This window comes from Pezoporus occidentalis, unplaced genomic scaffold (genome assembly GCF_034315485.1).
Source record: "Pezoporus occidentalis ecotype Australia unplaced genomic scaffold, CSIRO_AGI_Poc_V1 ctg82, whole genome shotgun sequence".
NCBI classification, from domain to species: domain Eukaryota; kingdom Metazoa; phylum Chordata; class Aves; order Psittaciformes; family Psittacidae; genus Pezoporus; species Pezoporus occidentalis.
Window position 1 is genome coordinate 1,980,118 of NW_026916181.1, and position 21,343 is coordinate 2,001,460.

The window sequence follows — 21,343 nt, forward strand, 5'->3', positions numbered from 1 at the left end:
ACATTAGGGAAGTCCTGCAGCATGCATAAACAATCAGATAAGCTTATTTCTGACAATGCTTTAGTGCTGGTGGAATTTGTCCAATATTGAAATACTACAAAAAGGAAAAGAAAAATGAATGCACTGAACACTCTGTAAGCAGAAGACCTTTTCTGTAAGCTTGGACAAGCAACTTGTATCTTCCTTTTCAGCTTAGCCCTTCATAACCTAAAGCGATCAGTGATAAAGAACATCAAGAACCCTCTCCCTGGATTACTCCATCAACAGATGCTCATTAGAGATAATCACACCCAGAGCAGCTCCAGCCTGAAATTGAGTTTCCAATCTGTCTTCAAAATGCACGTGGGACTGCTTTACAATTCCCACATCCCACCTCTTTCAGCAGGTCTGGAGACTGAATCATCATTCCCAGGTTAACACAGGGCACAACTACATGGAGTCTCAGAATTTGAGCCAACAGGAAAAAAAAAATTAAAGCAGAAGGATCTAACTTATTTAGAAGTGCCACAAAGGTGCTCAGCTAAATCCCCCAAACCTATGGATAACGATACTAGAGCAAGAGTAGGCTTATGTTTCCAAGAAAAGAAACAAATTGTCAATGAAGAAGCCTTCCCAGCAGGTTCTCTCACCACAGGGGAGAAGCAGCACCAGAGCTGTCCATCCAATACTAGATAACATACAGAAGACAAAAATTAGGGCAAAAGAAGTTAAAAGCTGGCTGAACCACCAACTCTACCCTGCTTGCACTCCAATTTAGCATGAGGTACATTTCCCTTGAATCCTGCGGTAAAACATATCTGAAATGAAGGGTATAAATGCAAGTTGAAGAGAAATGAGGTGGTTCAAGACACTTAAGCTTAAACAGATACATACACCAAGATGAGATCTCCTTGGCTTCTTGTACAAACTGAACTAGAATTCACAGCACTAAGCAAATCACTGCACAACAGCATTGCTGAAGCAGCAGCTGAAACCTTATAGCACTGCAACAAAACTTGGCTACATCCTTCTCTTAGGTTTTACATCTTCCCTAGTAGACGGTATCACATTCCCATCCCTTTTTCTTCATCTGCACTTGAGACTTTTCAGTTGGCCCTATGTCAAGGAAGCTGTCCCACCCCCAGCCTTGGTCTCCCATCCCTGCAAAAGCACATGCCTTCTGCCAAGCCTTGCACCGACCTCCCTGGCTCCTGAGGTTACAGAGGCATCCAGCATCTCCCAACCCACATCCCCAAGGGATGCTAACCCACAAGTCTCACACCTCACTTCCTTGAAACCCTGCGAGCATGGGTTACACTTTGCAATTCTGCAGCCTGAACCCACAGGAACAAGAGTGGCAGGATCTCACTTGCCTTGCCAGCTTTCTCTCCACCACAATCCCCAGAGTGACATTCGTTTTCTTGGTGGTGGAGAAAGGAATCCCTCTAGTTTACCCCTCTCCAGCTCCAAAATAGCAGCGGTTGAAAGCGCCCCAACAGCATATAACTTACATACACAGCTGGAACAATAAGAAATACTGAAACTAAAAATCAGGGAATCACATTTTATAGCAAAGAAACACCCACGAGACATTCATGCTTTTTTCGCTACAAGGCTGACTAGCAGGTCTCATCACAGAAGGGAGCAAGAATAACATCCTAGCACACAAATATTACTATGATTTATTAAAACCACTATTTGTATTAATGTCTTCTACCCTGTGTCAAAGAGTTTAAGTAGTCAAAACTAGTTTCCTGGACTCATTTCTCACCCAGCTTTCTGTTGAAGGATATCAGCATTGTAAGTCTTGACATTTCATAATAACCTCTGATCTGTTCTGGAGCTGCCAAGAAGCAAAAGCAGCTTCAGAGAGGAAAGTAACACCCAAATAACACAAAAAAGTGAGGAAACCTTTCTACCGGAGCTCCATATCAATTTCTTTGTGAATCAAAAGCATGCTTCACACTGGAATTTTTCTCCAAGTTAGAGGGTTTGCAACAAATTGAAAAAGCCCTCCAAGTTTCCAAAGTATTTCAAGGACAAAACCAAAGTTACAGCCTGAAAATAAATCATAACAGTAATATGCACACATTTGAGAACAAAACAAAAAAAAAAACCAGATCTAAACCTACACTGGAAAAATCTTACACTTAGTGCCGCCAAAATGCCAGTTGATACATGCCACACTTAAGTGCTCCAGGCAACACTATCACAATGGCTAATACAGGCAGGCAGAGCTCCAAGATGAATGTCCAAAGCCCAAGAGGATAGAGATGCTCCCCAGAGCCTTAGAAAACAGTGATGGTGTCTCAGGCCTTTTGCTGAAGCTTTCACACACATTTAGCATCTTGAGTAGCAGCACAAGTCAAAGCAAGGCTACGACCTTTCAGATGCTTTGCTGGCTAATCCCCCTTGAAGGAGGGTTTCAGAAAACGTTTAGGTTGAACTATCTATGAGATTAAGATGGATAAACATCTTGTATTTTGCATATTTGTGATTTCAGTGTCTTCTGCTGCAAGAGCTCCAGAGGACCAAGGGCCAAGAAATAAAGAACAACTCAGAGAAAGGAAAATCATAGCAACACTAACAAATGCTTAGTATGTTTAAAAAAATAAAACTTTCATCAGTCTGCAAATAACAGTAAAACAAAACCAGGGGGGATGTTTTCCCAAATGGAAATACCTTGCATAGCTGAGTTGACAGCTCTATTGGGCATAACTGGACAGGTGCTCCCTGCTAAAATTTTCCACGTGTTTGTATCTGGCTTCAGCTAGAAGTGCCATGAACCCCTCAAGATCACCCCAGCCTATCAACAGCCCAAAGCTGTCTCAGCACAAATGCTAAGAGGTCAATTAATTCCCACTATGGCTGGAGATACTGTGCTAGCAACAAACAGAGACAAGGGTCTTCCCTTCTCCCACCCCAAACTGGAAGTAAATTAGGCACCAATGTTTCCACAGGGAAAGCTCAAAACACTCAAATCCCTGGAGGATAACGCTGACCTTTTCCAAGCACTGCTTGCAGCATAGGCATGAGGGTCTCTAAAGAAGGTTTGGCCACCTACCGCAGAAAAACATGCTTTATATGCAAAGTGGAGGAAAGTTTAGGTAATACATCAGGAGGGATGGTGAAAAGACAGCAGGAAGAATAGAGCATTCCTCACAATGAGCATGGAATGAGGACAGCATTTTATGGCAAGACAAGTAAAAGCCTAACTCAGCTTGTCACCTTCACTCTAGAATAATTCTCCTTTGCAGAGTGCACATAGCACAGCTTGCAAACTCTAGGGTTCAGAAGCTCACAGCAGACATCTTTGATCACAGATGAGACATTGCTTCACACCACCACGGAAAAGCCACACCAAGCTACAACTGTGCTACAGAGTCTTGACTTTGAGTTGGGTGTTGCATGGCAAGAGCTGCATGATGACAGAGTACAACTTACCCAGTTCTTTTGTGAAGTTTCTGGGCACAATAACTATTATGGCTGAGTTAGGACAATGGGGAGCTGGTCCTGGGCAAGGACGGTCTCTGACAGTTTTACATTCCTACTCACTTGGTCACAACAAAGGGACTAGTGGATCAGAGGGAGAGAGTTTCAGGATGCCACTGAACATTCACCAAGGCAAGGCTTTACAGCCTTCCCAAAATAATCTTCATTGGTTTCACAATGAAAGTCCCAGAATTTGTAAGGCAGGTTTAATTTTAGAGCACACTCATTGGATTTGCTTACATAATTTTCTTGATTTGGAGGGGGTTTTATTTGCCTTAGTGAGAAAAGCTGTCCAAATTTGCCAGGTTAAGCAGGGGCTGCTTGCCCATAAGAATCTTAAAATACACTGGCTGCAATTTTCCTTTTAAAGTTTGCATATCACAATTAGGGCAATATGGAATTAGAGCAGCTTTAAGAAGTGAAGCGGGAAAGAAACCATTAAAAAGGACAAATCCCTACCAAATTATACTGGCATCTAGGTGCAGTGGCCCACAGGGTGTCCAGAGGCTGCTAAACACAGAACAGCAAGAGATCAAGAAATATTCCAGTATGAACCCATTAAGCAAGATGTAAAAATTCCACAAAATTTTTATTGATTTTAAAAGTTTTGAATTATTTTGAGAACACCATTTCTGTTAAAGGTACATTTTTAAGTACTGAAAATGATGCTGGCATCACTTAACTGAGCAAGAGCTTTGTCTGCAAAGAAACCTGTCCTTTGGGTATCCTGCAAACCAGTCCTCATAGCCACAGAAACAGACCATGGTAGCAGCCTAAATACTACCGCAGATTTATTCTTGCCAGCTCCTCCACCCAGCCCTTCTATTCATCACTTGATTAACAAGAATTTAGCTTCTGAGGTTTGTACTTACCAACCTGAAATCACAGAAAGCCATAAAACCCTTACACCAGTATCTAACTTGATCCATTACTCCCAATTTTGGCAGTGCTTAGTTCATTTTTGTAGATGGAAGTTGGGCATCTTTGGCAGCAGATACTTTCCAATCCTATGGACAAGTTGCAGTAGAAACAAAAGTTCAATTTACACAGCTTGAAAACAAAGCAAGGAAACCCCACAGACCCCATGAATGCCACCAGACAGCATACCTCAGAGTGAAGGCTCACAGAAGGGAGAACTCCATTTAGATATTGTCAGATCTCTTCCACAGTGAAAGCCCATTAGAAGTGCCACTCCAGCAGATCCTTTACCATTTTGCCTAATGGTCATAGCAACACACAATGGAAGAAGTCACACCTCACAGCTTGCAGGTCTACACAAGTCCTGCATTTCAGTTCCCAGCACTCCTGACTGAATGATGAGCTCCCTGCCACCACTCTAGGAAGTTGCAAGAGATGTACAGCCACATTCTGGGTTGCTCTTAGTTGTGAGCCACCCTCACTTCAAAGGCAGCTTGTTAGCCTCCCTCTTTTAGACAATGGTTACAAACTAAAATGCCAGCTGCCTGCCATCACTGAAGTCTGAGGTCTTTTGGCCATAAGCTTTGAGGAAGGTGACACCCCCATGTTAGAGGCAGAGAATTAATTAGCTAATGAACTAATGAGCAGATCCTTACCTCCAACTCGCTGCATGGAGGGATGGCAATTCCTCCAGGGACCTGGCCTCTCTTTTCTGTTAGGGTACCATTTCTCCCAGCACCTGAAAACCTATTTGTTGCCTTCTATTGAGAAGCCTTCAAGCATAGCCTCTGAGATGACCCCAAAGAACTACCCTGAAAAGATTCCCCAGGCTTGTCCAGGCATTCCTAGGAGAGGAGGAGGTTCTGCAGATAGCACAATTTGGCAGGATATATTAACACACCTCTTCATAGACTATGAGGTTGATAAAAAGCATCACCCTCAAGTAAAAAATTGCACCTAGGTGAAACCTCTGCATTTGGGAAGACCTTGGTGTTCAAGAGTGAAATCACAAACTAGCTACTCACATAAAACGTGTTCTCAGTAGGCATTGTCTCAGTACGGCCCAGAGCAAGAGCCCCCAGAAACATTTAACAGATACTAAAGATTAAGTTAATGGCCTCATATCTTAAAGGCGGAAACACCAACCCCTTGTGGTGCTAAACTCATTAGAGCTTACCACCAAAACATAGGGAGACAGTGGTCTTGGCTCAGGTAATCAAAAACCCAAGATTATAATACATTTATAAGACTGGGCCTCTTCCCCATGCTGGTACAGAATACTCCAAGTATTCCTTTTTGAGGGTATTCTTTGAGCAAGCAAAAGAGGAAAAAGACCTCCCAAAACCTGGCCTCTAATTTACATTACTACTCCAGGAAACTTTGCCAGAGAAACCAGATTTAATGCATAACTACACGTCAAACATCCATGTTGTCATGGTTTGTGCCCACCTCATGACCAAGTCTGGAGGCCAGTGAATGAAGAGCAGTGTGGTGACATTTTTCAGCCATGCACAAGCTGCTCCAGAGAGGGAAGGGTTCCTTGGCATTAAGAAAATAAGATTAAATTGGCTTAGGGTTCAGCCAGAGCTGTAAGTGAGATGCAGACTTTGCACAGCAGCACAGAGGACCCTTTTGAGGGATTTCAGAGATGCAGCATTGCAGCACAGAGCAGTCTCACAGCCCTGGAACAGCAGGGCAGCAGCATCCATGTCTTGCTTGTGTGCAACATCTGTTCCCTTCTCTGGAGCATGCAGAGCACCAGGGGACCCTGTGAGAGCCATGAAAAACCCAAGCTAAAGAAACTAAAGGTTTGTTACCCACCATACCCCCAAAAAAATAAACCCTCGTATAGCTGCCAGCTGCTCCTGTGACCACCCAAGGGTCAGTATGAAGGAAAAAACACTAAAAAAATACCCTACATTGTGATATTGCATACACACACACCCCAGTGATCTTCCCTGCATAGGGTGATGTCAGGATTCCCCTCTTCTTCCCAGAACACACATCATCTGACGCTTAAAACAGAAGAAAACCTTGTCCCATCCCACTCTCTCCAAAGCAAGAGTTACCCTGCCTGCTTGCCCAGGGCATCACATGTAATGACTGTTTTCACTTAAGCTTCAGTAAAACAGAGGCCAATCTTTTACAACCACAGCTCATCTTCAACTGGAAAGTTAAATTACTGAGCTAAGAGGATAAATGCACTGTTGGTGAAGTACTGCCATCTCATCCAGTGAGTTAAGGGCAGTAGAGAAAAACTGGTGTGTGACTCACTTCATGCATTTTTAGTGCAAAAGCAAAGAGCTTGGTTTGAAGAATAAAAAAACACAAGGAAAAAGAAAAGGGAAAATAAAAACAGTTAAAAAATAAATTCGAGAAAAAAACCTCTAAAACACCCTGTTTGGGCACTTTTAAGCACTGAATCAGCAGATACCAGAGCTCTTCACAGAAGCTGGTTCACACACTAGCCTAGGCAATGTGCTTTCAGCTTTATATCTGAAAGGCTGCCTATATTAGTCATCCATAAGGGGACACTTCAGCAATGCTAACTGGAATGAACTGAGCACAGGAATGCAAAATGGGGTGGTTAGACCACATCAGTTTTGAAGGAGCACCTCTGCACAAGGCTCTAAAGAGCCCTTAATTCAGTTTAGCCTGATTTGCATTGAAATCAAGTATGCTAAAGTGAATTAAGGATGCTTAATCCCTAAGGAGAGTGCTTCCACTGGGGCTAGTTAAGAGTAATTGAACTAATCCACTTTAAAAGTCAGTTCAGATTAGTTGTGTTAAGTGGCTGTGCAGATGAGGCCTGGGAGCACAGGGACTGTCACTAGCATGCAATAACACATCAGTCTACCTCTGGGGCTGCTCTGGGAGGACAGCTACAGCAGGACTAGTTTTCAATCCAGAGGCTGGGAGTGGTCCAAAACACTCAAACACTAATAGAAATGTCTACTTGTGCCTGACAGGTGCCATCTGGTTGCAACTGAAAGCATTTTCTTCATGTATTTTTCTATACCTACCATATGCTGGATATAGCCATGGGGAAGCTGTTTTTATGGGCAGCTCAGGGACCAAGCTACTGGTCCAAAAAGTGCTGGCAAACATTTCTCATTCAAGGCATGCTTGAAGCTCACACCCCCTCACTGAAATGGGAAATACAAGTTTGCAGGTTTCCACTCAACCATCCCAGAGATGTCAGGAGACATTTGTGGGTTCAGTGGCAGACTGAAGGGACCACCTCCACCATACACTAATGGCTGGGGTGGCTGGTTCCCCATTCAGTGTCAGCAGACCCACTCCGCTCTTAAAGTTCCAAGGGTGCTTATCCACTTCCCACAGTTTCCACCCCAGCTTTTCAACTGAATGCAAGTGGTTAGAACGAAAGCAGTTCAGCCCCAGAGAAATAGGGGAAAAGAAGCTAAGAAAGGACAATAGAAATCAAAGAGAGGACTAACAACCCCACTAACTCCCATCCTTCCCCAGTTTCTATTGCAGGTCTCTCCTCAGACCAGGCTCAACACAGGTTTTGCCTTTCCACGAAAGCACCAAGCCCCTCTGATCCAAGCCACTTCTTCCCCAGCTAAGAATAGTCCCCCCAGCTGCTGTTTGATTTACACATTACCATGGACACACTGTTTTTTATCTGGTAGATATACAGGGGAGAGAGAGCAAGTCTGTGTGTGTTCATTCTAGTTAATGTTTCCTGTGTGGTTCAAGACATTATGCCTACAGGTATGTTTATTCCACTACTTTAGCAAACCAGCAGACTTTTTAATGGAACTGTTGATATTTTTCCTGGCTGATCCTCCTGGAGAGGCGAGGCAGCGTACAAATGAAGTTCATGCCTAGCCCCAGCCTGAAGCTACTCTTCTCCTCCTGGGACTGCAGGGAATTGAAGGTTTCCATTGCACTGGTCAGGTTTCTTCCTTCTCTAGCCTTCAAGTCTTAGAAACATAAACAGAGGCGCTCAGGCAGCTGACAGTAGCAAGAGCAATGTGTGGATGGTGCTTTAAGCAAGGGCAGCAGCTGCACTGAAAATCCAGCCGTGCATCTCCCAGCAAGGCTCTGGAAAAGGATAGCAGGTGCAGCAGTGCACCCCTAAAATGAAGCTTCAACTGCACAGCTTGCTTTGCCACCAGATCTTGCAGGCTGAAGACAGGCGTTTCCCACTTATTAGGATTTCAGCATTCACTAAGCCATCAGTAGATCCCCTGTACATTTGTCTCTGATCCCCCTTTTTGCTGCAACAGGAGCAGTAACCCCAACTCAGAGGATTCTGCTTCATCATAGAAGACCATTCAGATATGGTCCATAGTCCAACAGCCCTCTGAGGTCCTAAGAGGAGCAAAAGGATATGCATCAAGTCCCTGACTCAGCTTACAGCCTGCTTCCTGTGAAAACAGCTCTGTTGTACAAGCTGAAGTATCCTGAGGTTACCAAATATGACCAGAGACATGCAGAATGCTTGGCAATCTCCACTCCCTTTACACCCCATGGAATAAGGTAAAACTTACCCCAGGCCTCTGAACACATTGAGACAGAGGAGAGACCAGCTCTGGAGTCACTTCAATTGAAAGCACTTAGAGAGCTCTAAAGAGCTCTGGTAACAGAGTAAAATACCCCAAGCAAGCAGGCAAGAGCATCTTGTTTGGACTAGGCTACTCAACTAGCCCTGCCTCTGACCCTGTGCTACTGATCTGTCCATCAGCAGCTGAAGCACAGCATCTCCAAGAGCAGTTCAGCCCCACACTACACTCAGTGCTGGAGCAGATGGCATCACCACCCACCTCCACACCACAAGGGTCCCCACCACCACCACAGCAAGGGAGGGCACCCAACCCCAGCCAGCTGTGAGGGGACATAAAAATATGCTGTCACCACATAACAGGATCATGAAACCTGATGTGGTCCCAAATTACAATGGCTCAGAAAAGGCCAAGCTCACCTCCCTGCTTCCAGTGCCTGCTCCAGCTCTTAGGTTTCCCATCAGTCTTGCAGCAGGCCAAGCAAGTGCCTCAAGGGATGCAGCACTGAGGGATGATGCTCTTATTGCCTTGTGGGAGGTACCAGAGTGTTTGGGACATCCCACACAGAGCCTTGTCCTTGTACTGGGAAATACTGGTACCATAGGCTTCACAGAGACAAACTGCAGTTAGCTTTAAGGTGTCTCCACTACATCAAGTGAGATTCATTTCTGTATGGATGTTGATCCCTCTGCAAGCTTAAGAGGAAAATGCAGAATCATGCCTGGTCCCACTCTCCTCCTCATTAGTCCATCTTCTGTCCTGCATCTTGCAGAGACAGGTCTCTGCTTATAAACACAGTTTCATCAGCCACAGAATCCAGCATGGATATGATGGCTTGTAACACTGACCACAGGGACTGCTCAAAGCTTTGTGCAGTCCAGTTCACTCTCCCAAGAGCAGCTCTTCGGTCTTCAAATTCATGTTAAACCTCTGGGTTTCCGGAGTCAACATGGGACAAGCCAGAAGATAGAAATAGTCACCAGGGATGCAACACAGCTGCGCTAATGAGCCAAAGTAAGTGCTGGACCTTTGGTTAGACCCTGTAATTCAGCTCAAGTGGCTGTTTCACCTCTGGCCTGTCAGGTCAACTTGCTAACCACAGACTGGGAAAGTTCCCTGATAGCTCCCAGCAGGAGATTTATCTTTGGCATCCTTACCCCATCACTACCACCTTTGATTACAGAGGGGCCCAGAGATGCAGAAAAAGAGCTGTGCTATAAGATTGCCAGGTATTTCAAGATCTCACCTTACACTGGAAGAGGATTAGGGCTAGAAAAGAATTTTGTCAAGATTAAGCAAATCAAGCCAGTTCTTTTGAATAAAGTATCAGTTCTGGTGAACTGTGCCCAGAGGGATTTGGCCTCCAGGATAGGGTTTCTTGTCAGAGGAGATGGAGAGATGCAGCACAGCAGGGCTTACAGCAGAGTAGTAAGCTAAACTTGCATCCCCAAGAAGCACAAGCTCCACTGAAGTCATCGATTGCACTGGGAGAGGTACCAGCAGCCAATGCCAGTGGAGCCAGCTCCAAACGACTGGCCCAAGTTGGGTCCTCGTCCTAAGTGTTCAGCTGTCTCCCAGGTACCCAGTCCCATCAGCTACCCCAGCTCCCAGGGGAATACCCCACTCTGAGCTGGACTTGGCTCCTGGACACTTTGTTGTCCTAGCATGTCATTGCTTATTCATTCACAGCATATACCAGAGCAAGACTAAAGCTGGTTCCACACAATGGAAAAGCTCGGCTGTATGAGCAGTCTTGCAACATGACCCACATCAGTGGGGTACAGATGCTCCAATACCTGACACTAGAAGTCTCCTTTGAGATTATTGAAGGTGATACCTGGGCCTCCTCAGACCTGGGTGGTTTGGGATACCTGTGCTTGAAGCTAAAGAGCAGTAGGATGTAAAGAAGCTGAGAACCACTAAAATACACAGCATCTTTCCTATGCTAAGCTCAAGTGGAAACACATTTTCTTTGCCTGACTGTTTTGCAATTCTTTGACTCATGTGCCCTCACCCACACTCCCTAACACTGAAAGGCACTGCCTTAGAAGAGGCTGTGCTCCCACATGAGTCATGACTTACCGATTTTCCACAGAAATTGGGAAAATCAGTGTTAAAATCAGTGTTAAGGCCAAGTAGAGTAGATTGCCGCCAACACCCCCCCCCAATAAATAAATAAATAAATAACCCACAAAAAACCCACACCCTACAAGTAGTCAGTGACCAGAGGCCTTTGCCCCGATTCCAAGTGAGGCATTGTATTGGTCACCATGGTAAAATGAAGCTCCTGCAAGCTCAGCTTCAGGGATAGCCAAGGAACTCTATCTCAACACTACAAAGACTAAACACTTCCCCTTAGCAATTTCAGGGAGCAAGGTGTTTAGTGACAGTAATCATAACACATGGAGCTGGGAAGCCCTACAAGAGGTCCCCTGCAACATGCAGAACCAGCTTCACCTGCAATCTTCATTTGCAATCTAACAGGAGTGCAGTTATGCCCCCCCCCCGGGCTGCCTGTCTTTGTTTTGTTGCAATACCAAGCATGAGATCACCTATCTTTAATCATCAACCAGCAGAGAAGACATTACAATGAGGGCATTTAGAGATCTGAGCTCACCACAACAGTGAAAGCCAGTCAACGTACCCAACTCAGCAGGGGTTCACACAACACTGAGAATTAGCTGTGGGCAAACCATGAGGACTACAGCATAGCAATGCTTCTGCAGTTTAAGCAGTCAAGTGGGGAAGTCTACAAAGATCACAGCAAGCCATGAGAGCAGCCTGCCAGGCTGCGTGCGCTACAGCTCAGCAGATGGGCACTCCTCTAACACAAGCACTTGGTGATCCTGAAGTCCCCCACCACTGGCCAAGCCTATGAGGGGTCAGCTAGCACCAGAACACTCCTGCCTATGCTATGGCAACACACAACATGTTCCCACACGCAGAGCTGGGGAAGCTGTCACATACAGCTGATTGATAACAAGAGTGAACATAAATAAGGCACTTTGTGGAAGTGGAATTTAATGGGCAGCAACTTGCTCTGACTGGAAGCTGGAACAGGTATTATTGAAGACATATGTGAGCCCACCCCAGTAGATGCTCATCTGGCAGCACTGATGCTTTTGGAGCAGAATCATGACCAGTTCCTTTTGGGAAGAAGTTAAAAGGTGCTTAAGATAAAGCAGCAGTTTGACACTGGGCTTCAAAGCAATTCATCTTGGCAACCTGTCTCACCTGTCTGTATGTTCCACATGAAAGCATCACCCCGGGATCAGACTCAAGATGGCCTTGTGTACCTCAAAGTAAGCTTAATTTTTCTGGACTCTATTAGAGGAAAAAAAAAATAGGTAGACCAAGAGCAGATGGAGGTTAATCCTTTTGCTCATCTGACTTCTTCAAAGAAGACTTGGTCTTGAAAGCAAGAGTTGCTTTAGGAGGCTGTTCTACAATTTGGTTTCAGAGAAGTTCAACAGCAGACCAAGGTTCTGACTAGACTTAAGCCTATTCCTCCCAGGAATGCCCTGGCCAAACAGGACCATTTGACAGATTTTTAAGCTAAGCTCAGATATTCCTATGGGCATCTAGTACTTCATTCACATCTAGGGGAAACACGCGTTGCTCCACAACACAAGCAGCTACCTCCTACCATGCAGATGAAATGGCCAATTATGTTACTTCAGTCTCTGGAAGACTCGGCAGTTTTTACAAGGAAACTTTTGCTCCGATTGTAAAACTTGGCCACCCAGTGCACAGCAAATGCAGAAGTCAGAGCAAGCTAGTTTTTCACCCCAAACTCCATGAGCATCCAGTTATCCAATTAATGCTATTTTAATGAGCTAGGCCAAATGAATCTGTTTATAAAACTCACGCCAAGTCCCATACAGCCTGACAGGCCATCAACATGAATCACACTTCATGCTGCCTTCGAAGCCAGCACAGACTCAGCATTAATGTCAGATAGTGTTGAGTTTGCATGTTCTAGATTGACATATAGGAGAGCTGTTTTGCCCTGTGTTCCTTCCAAGGGAAGAGTTCAAGTTTTGTTAACCTGTCATTTCCTCTTTGCCTAAAAGAAATCGTTCAGCAACTGAATTAAAAACTACTCCTCACACCTTACAGAAGAATGATTTAAGGTCACAAGCAGACTGAAGGACCACATAGCACATGCAGGAGCTGCTTGATCCATTTGAAATAGAGCTCTTTGCAACAGCTAAGGGAAAAGTCAGAATAGATTTTTCTATCAGCTAAAGCAAATCCCATAACTGCTATGTTTATCCATGTAGTCAAAATACTCCCTGTTCCACTCAGCACAGTGCAAACATGCATTACAATAAAATGTTAAGCTTACTGAGCTGATAAACTTCGTAAGTGTATTTTATGACAATATCTCAAGAGATAAGACTCATTAGCACTTACAGCCACAATCTGAGGGAACCTTAAAAAGCACAGTTAAAAACAGAAGAAAAATTGCTACTAGATGTCAAAAAAAGCTTCAAAGGGGTTAACCCTTGCCACTCAGCTTCCTAATTTCTAGCTCCTATTTAGCTTGACTAGAGCTGACTCTCCAGCCCTGGGTCCAGTAAGTCAGGAAAATACATCCTACCTGTTCAGCCTGCAGCCTGATCATGTGCTGGTCCAGGACCTGCAGCACCAGTCTCCCTGCAAGCAAAAGGCCCTCTGCTTGAGGACTGCTCAGATTGAGAAATCAATTACATTAACATGCTACAAGCCACTAGAGAGCTATTCTGGCTACAGAGAGAAAGGCTTCTTCATTATAGAGGGAAGCCAAAGGCTCAGCCTGTTTGCAAGTCTGGAAAGCCAGGTACACGGGGCTTCTTGGATTGCTCCAGCACACATCCTCAGGAAAGATGACATGTTGCTACCTGTCCAGTCAGGGAACTCAGGGTAAAGAAGTTCATGTTTAACATAGGCTTTTAGTATGAACTAAGCAAGTGCCATCCCACCCAAGAGTGCTCCTTTTCAAGAGGCAGCTGTAGCCAAATGACTGGACATAGCATGCCTTCACACACAGCACATTAGGACAGTTTTAGTGCATTGAGCCCTCTCCTCAAATGCCTCAGACACACATTAAGATAATAGTTGACCCATTTGTATTCTACAAAACCTAAGTCACCAGAGAATCCAAGACCTAAGGGCGTCAAATCACCCAAGGTTACTGGAGTGAGTCATGAGGCCCTGGCACAGGTTGCACAGAGAAGCTGTGGCCGCCCCATCCCTGCCAGTGTTCAAGGCCAGGTTGGACCAGGCTTGGAGCAACCTGGTCTAGTGGAAGGCATCTCTGTCTGTGGCAGGGGGTTGGAGCTGGATGAGGTTCAAGGTCCTTTCCAACCCAAACCATTCCATGATATGGAGCTTCTGGCAGCAGAAGTTCTACACCTCTGGTGACCAGAGGCCATATTCAAGACTGTCTCCCTAGTGGAAATATTCTAATGGAACATCTCAAAAAAAGCTTCAAGATCCCTTTCCAGCAGGGAAACTCTGCACAGGGATGTAACAGTGAGACAGGACAGGTAAGTCTAGCCTTCAGCTTCACAAGCCACCCCTCTGCAGCTCTGATCAGCTCTGCACCAGGAACTGCCTCACGCAGTGGACACCAGAGTGAGGCTCAATAGTTCAGCCTCTGCCCTGGCTACTCAGACACTTCCATGGTTGCTTAGCTCAGCAGTGTCTTCTCGCTTGGCTTTTCCACCAGAAAAAGTCTTAAGGAGTGTTTAAATAGCAACATATCACTAAGGAAAACATTAGGAATAAAAACCACTGTCAGCATCTCCCTCAGTGGAGGGAATGGAGCATCCCTAGGGCAAGAACATCTTCAGGAGACAATTAACCAAGTCTGCCACCACAGTGGCTTACACAAACAGAAAAATGAAGAAAGCAGTGAGAGGCTGACAAAACCCAGTACAGACAGAAAGATTCAATCTAAGAAGCATCACACTGGCTTGTCTGTGCAGTCTTCCAGACCTTCCATGTAACTCTCATGCTGCTCAATCCCACAACCTAATTCAATTACCCACCACTGAATATGCCTTAAGGTGATTCTCATTAATCCACAATAAGGCACAAGACCTTTAATTATTAAACACTCCTGGGCTTCTTGTGTTGGGGTTGTGGGGCTGGACTCCCTCTTATTGTTGTTAGCAGCTTCCAGAAAGCAAGTTAATCATTGACCAGGCCTTTCACCAAGAGACCAGAGTCCTATATATTCCTGGTCTCTAGTTCTGCATCACCAGTCACACTAAAGCCAGCCACTAGCCTCCTACTCTGCCAAGTATACACTTAGCATTCTCCTAAGAAGCCATCTCCCCCCCCCCCCGAACTCATCTGTGGCACTCGTAACCCCTGCAATAAAAGAAAACAACAGAAACCATCATTAAGTCGGGTTCAGAAGGAAGTCCCAGCATCGCTGCAAATAAGGCAAACAGAGGCAGGAGGTAGCTGTTCCCCAGTCTCAAGCAACATGAACAGACATAAGTCTAAGACATACTAAGCCCTGTTTGGATAAAGTTTTGCTCCATCCTCTAAGTACACTGCAGATACTTTTGGGTACTTCCTGCCCAATTTTGGACAGATCCTGGTCCCCAAGGCTGAAGATTCAGGTCTGGAAGATCTTCATGTACAGTTATTTTTACATGCTCCTGGGTTTGTCACCACCCTTAGGCACTTAAAATCCAATGCCATCTTCAAGCATCTACAGAAGAAATGCTTCTTCTGGGCATGGGGGTCTCCTTCACAAATGAATGGAGGTTAAGCATTGGTCTGAACTGACCCAGAGAGGCCAACTCTGGGAGAAGTGCCAGTCAGGACTCAGACAGATCAGTCTCTACGTGACAATTCATCCATCTCAAAAGAATCATGGGAGCAAAAACAAAAAACACCCACACCAGGCACACCCTTCTTATTCCAAAGGACAGCAGAAATCTAGCGTCTTAAAAGCGCCAGCATCGCTGCCTAGAGAAGGCAGAACACCACCGAATGGCATGGCAAAGTCACCCTCCCAGCCCCAGGAGCTGCCTTCTCATGCTCCAGCTGTGTTTGCCTGTGTGCCGCATTCTTCCCTCGCCACCCGAGCCCAGGTTTTGTTTTTTTGGGTTGCACTGAGAACCAGCTGCTCCATCTCACACACGCCAGAGACGACCGGCGCGTCTGGAAAGCCAGCACGCTGCGGCCTGGCTACGCAACAGCTTCCTGGGAAGTTCACACGGCTTTGGTCGGAGCCGCAGGCGTGAGCGCGTGGCCCCACACTACCATCAAGTGACAGGTACAGAAATGCATGATATGCAACAGCCATGTTAGCACCTAGCTTAGCCCACAGGCTGGAGAAAACCGGCAGCACATGAAAGCCTGCCAGGGGGCTTGCTTTTATTGGAGATGACATTCAAGCTGATGCCACACACTCACAAAAACAGAGTTCAGAAACTCATGTTAACTGACCCCCCCCAAGAACCCTCAACCCCTGAATACCCCTTCAAGTCCAGTATTCAGGTGTTTTCTAAGTAATTTTATCAATAAATCACACCCTGAATTGCAGGGTTTCTACACCAACGGCACCTAAAGCATAGCAGGGTACCTATTCTGCACCTGACAATGTGAACAAAAATACACTGCACTTCCCACAACAAAAAAACCCCACTGTGCAGCAAGCAACCTGCTCTTGATAGTGATGTGTTGGTAAATTAGGGCAAACTATGCTTCCCCTCCCTTCCTCTCCCCCACGTGAGCATTTAAGGGTTCCTGTTGCCTGCGTGCAGCGTACAGATCAGTTACATTTATGAAGAACATTGCAATCTGTCAATATAAACACTATGTAAGCATGAGCCACTTGTAACCTTACTACTGTCTTGACAAGTGTGTGCAGAGGGGGCTCCTGCTGCTGAAGGGAAGCAGAGCAAATCCCAATCTGCAGAAAGCAACACTTCTTCCAGCAAGAAAAAAGAGGGGTACATTAAAACTAAATCAGGCTATAAATCAGAACACATAGAAAGACAGAGAGGGGGTTTGATTTATGGCCTGGACAGGTTGCAAGCTCAGATCCACAGACTAGGAAGCTCAGGAAAGCACCAAGCTCCTCCAGGCCAGTTTTCCTTACCACTGGCACCAGGGCACAGCAGGACTGAAGCGCCTGTCACCCCAGCACAGCTAGTCCTGTCATCTGCTGCTTCTAAAGACCAGCAGTGCAAGACCCAACACAGTCCCCAGATGCTGCTACGGCATTTCTACCACCCATTTTCCTACCCACATTTGCGAGAGAAAAGGGAGGGAGGGGAGGTACTCACACCAAAAGCTTAAGGCACAAGAAAAGCAGAGCAGGGAGGAGAAGTGAAATGCAATGCTTTCTCAGGGATCCCGTCAGTCTGGGGCTGCTCCAAGCTACCCCATCAGCCAGTTGTAATATGGTGCAAATTAATTTTCAGACAGGCCAGCTGCAGAGGAGATGGCTGAACATGAAAGCAAGATCGCTTTCGGAACAGCCAGTGCATCTCCTGCAAGCCAGGCTCAACTAACACTTAACTTAAGGCAATGCTTCCCCCTCTGGTGTAGACTGAGCCAGTAACAGTCTCCCTCACATACTCCTACCCTAAAAAAAGTCATCATCAGGCATCTTGATGGGCAACTCCAAACCTACCACAAGCCACATGGTCCTGCTCAGATTTTCAAGCATGCTTTCTCCTCTTCAGCATCAAAAAGTCCCATATTAGACAAGGCTTAGGAGCTGTAGCATCACTACATCCCTGAATCCAGGCTCTTTCAGCTGCCTTCCAGTTATTAGGGCTAGCAAACCCCCTGGGGCAGCTGCCTATAGGGACTCAGCTCTGCTCACTGCTAATCATCAGTATCACTTCAGGTCCCTCACTGTGTACCAGCTTCAGGTCAAGCTGGCACCTGCTTCCCTTCTGCACCAGGCAGGAAGGAAGCAACATACAGGGAGCAGCACTGAGGCTGGCAGCGTAACCCTTGGCAAGGGACAAGCCCATCCCTCCCTTTACCCCAGACAGTGAACTGTTACCCTCACCATACATCCTAACCAGGCAGCTTAGGGATGGAGCAAGAAAGCAGCAAGGGCCTTATCTGCACCAACACTTCCCGTCGCATGCGCCAAGCTCCACTTCCAGAGGGCATTTTTCTTTTTTGGTTACTTGTGCATTCCCCCACCCCAAACCCCAGATCCATACAGAGAAGCAGCAGCCTCCAGCCATGGTCTTCCTACCCCAGCATCCCTCCCGCTCACTAGCTGCCCCAGTGGGACAGACACAGACATAACTACATGCTGACACAATCTTGTTATCATGTAACCATGCCCGACTCCTGTCCCCATGTATTAATTCCCCACCAGGCCACACATTTAGAGACACCAAATTCTTTCCCTGAAATAAGACATTAGGGATGAAGGGGGAAGGGATCATCCACAGCTGTCCCTATCCCCTACAAGACTGCAGAACGGAGCAGATAACCTACAGCTACAGTGTGACATCTGTTTAACACAGCCACACATCACACTCTGTACCCCACCACCTCCTGCAACAGGGATATTAACACTGAGAGCAGAGGGTCTAGCAGGCCACAAAAAGGCATCAGGGTGGCTTTCATGATGCCTTGTACCTGAAGGAGCACCCCTTCCCCTGCCTAGAAAGTGTGCCACATTAACTGAGCCCACTTCAGTATTTCAGCTCAGCCCCCAAACAAAGGGTGGTGCACCCAGGTTTTTAGGAAAGATTTGTATTAGAATGAACAGATATGATTCCTCATATGGAGCAGTTTTTCCTACCTTTCCAAGCACAGCAAGAAGGGTTAATACTCACCTTCAAAGGGCACTTGCAGGACCATACAGCTTTTAGCAGGTAATTTTTCTTTCCTTATATACAGAAGCCCACAGCAAGAAGGGCTCTGCTCTTCCACACACACCAGGGATTAGCAGGGACCCTGGACTTCAGCACAGCCCACTCCCCCTGGACCTCAGCAGTGACCATTTCCCCAGGACCTCAGCAGCTCAGCAAGTGAAATCTCTGCTTTAGGCCTCTTGGAAGAACAAAGAGGAGATTAGCAGCAGATGCTGCTTCTTCAACTGTGGCTCTTACCAGACAACGGGATGCTTTGCAATAAGCAAACTTCACTGTGCACCACAGCAGCCCTGGAGCAGTTGGACTGCACATCTGGCTGGGTGCACTTCTGGCAGCATCTCTTCTCCCCTCCTTATTGCCAGAGAGGGAGTCTCAAATCAGAAACAGCAGTTGTATTGAGACCAAGAGGATAACCCAAAGCAGTCAGAACAGATTTCGCAGTACAACTCCCTTGGCTTGACCTGTTTGCTCTTAAATTGATACCTACACCAGCCACACAAGGCCAGAAGAGAAATCCCAGGAGCAACTGGAATGAGTTACCTGCAGCCCTACAGCAGATATGAGCACTGCATGGATTAACAGGAAAGCTACAGCCAAGCTCCTTACAAGCCCTGTCAGTCCCTGAGGCACAGTACAACTGCAGTGCTGGTGGTCTCCGGCAGACACGCGAGCTAACGGGTTCAGCACAGCCCTGTGTGCTACTCAGGGAAAAGAGGGCTTTTCCTAAAAACCTACGCATAGGAGAGGCCGTTTCCTCAGAAAACCAGCCCCAGCAGCAGGAAGTTAAATGGTTCTTGAGTTGGAACCAGAAGATGTAAGTAGCACTGTTTGGAAAACTTTGCCAGACCACAAGCGATGGACAAGCCTCAACACCAGGATTTGTTTTACTGGAAAGGGGGGGGGAACCTCAGGTCTGGTAAAACGTTCTCCAGTGCCGATCCAGTGGCTCCTTCCAGCGGTCACAACACAGCAGCCCAAAAAGCAGCAAGAATCATCACTCTTGAGTGAACTTACACTGAAAGCTCGCCATCAGGTGCTCGCATCCCACTCCCCTAGCAAACCGACCTTATTTTGGAACAAGATTTTGGGGCTTTGGGTGTTTGTGGTGGTTTTTTTGTTTGTTTGGGTTTTTTTGTTTTTCTGTTTAACAAAAGGGGGACAAGCAAAGATGCAGCTACACTGATGCCCAACGAGAGCCGGGCTGCACAGAAGGAAGCCAGCAGACCCATCACAAGGCTGCGGCTTCACAATGAGGCTCTGGCTGCAGGGAGCTTAAAAGAGGGTGGATGAAGGCGTTTATCTGGCTTCCTACAGCTCAAGGAATGGGGATAAGGGGGTCCCGGCAGGGGTGATGGTGAGGGAGCGGCATCCACCTGCGAGGTGCGGGCCGGGCTGGTAGCGCCCCCTGCCGGCCGCGCCCCTGCCTCGCGCACAGGTGAGCACAGCGGGATGCAGCGGCTCCGCGCCCAGCCCGGACGGGACCCCCATCTCCTTCGGGAATAAGTTTTGTCCCGTCCCGGGCTGGTGACAGCACCATGCACATCCCTCCAAAAAAAAACCCAAACAACTAATAAAGCCGCCGGGATAATGCCGGGATTCGCTTCCTAGCACCTGATGCTGAAGTATGAGCTTAAATGAGAGGGAAAAAGTTTGTTCAGGGCTGTCCCATTACGATGAAGGCCAGAGCTCCCCAGCCACCTCACCACGGGTCTCCTCCTGCGAGCTGCCGCCGCCGTCGGGAAAGGACCGAACGAGACAGTCCGCTCCCTACCCTTAGCGGCTTGTACCCGCGGCCCCGGGGCAGAGCTCGGCAGCCTCGGGCAAGCTGCAACCCTGGAGACCATCCGCAGCAGGACAGCCCGGGACGGCGGGGGGGGACGGCGCTGCCCAGTGCCTCACTCGGAGCGGTTGTCAGAGCCGGCAGGAGGGGATGCCCGCACTCACCGAGGGAGGGAGGCCGTCAGCAGGCGCGCAGCAGCATCCCCACCTCGGGCGGGACGGACAAGGTGCAAAGAAACAGACAAAATCCACTAAAGACAAAGTTGCGAAGCAAGAGCAGGGCTGCGGGCGCGGGGCACCTACCCGAAGTAGGCGGCGGAGGGCCGCGGGGCGCAGGCGAGCAGCCCTAGGAGCGCGCAGGAGGAGAGCCATCCCAGCAGGACGTGTCCATCCAGCATCTTGCAGCGGCGCCGGCGCTGCTCATCTCGTTCCCCCGCCGCGCCCGCTACGGCCCCGCCGCCCGTGCCGCTTCTTATAGCGCGGCCGGCAGCGAGCGCCCTGCCGGCGGCGGGCGGGGCGGGGCGGAGCAGCGGCGGGGAGGCGGGGCGGGAGGAGGGGACCCGCCCCCGGGAGGCGGTGCAGGGCTGCGCGGAGGGGCGGGGAGAGCGGGGAGGGAGCGGACCGGGACCGACGCCGGGATCGGGATCGGGGTCAGGACTGGGACCGGCACTGGCGTCCCCGGCTGTGGGCATGTGACACTGCCGGGAGAGAAAGGGCCGGACGTGCACAGGCTGGGAGTGCCAGGGATGGGCAGGTGTTGAAAGGACAGGCAGCTGTCAAGGGCTAGGT

The 21,343-nt window shown here is 47.5% G+C and overlaps 1 protein-coding gene across 1 annotated transcript in view; it reads right to left on the reverse strand.

The window, feature by feature from the left end:
* WNT9A (Wnt family member 9A) overlaps nucleotides 1-21,013 on the reverse strand; it is a 56,365-nt gene extending 35,352 nt beyond the window's left edge. Inside the window, exon 1 of the mRNA XM_062603882.1 lies at nucleotides 20,858-21,013. Within this exon, the coding sequence (XP_062459866.1) occupies nucleotides 20,858-20,952 (95 nt within the window). The 5' untranslated portion in view covers nucleotides 20,953-21,013. The remainder of the gene's footprint in view (nucleotides 1-20,857) is intronic.
* Between the last annotated feature and the right edge of the window lie 330 nt (nucleotides 21,014-21,343).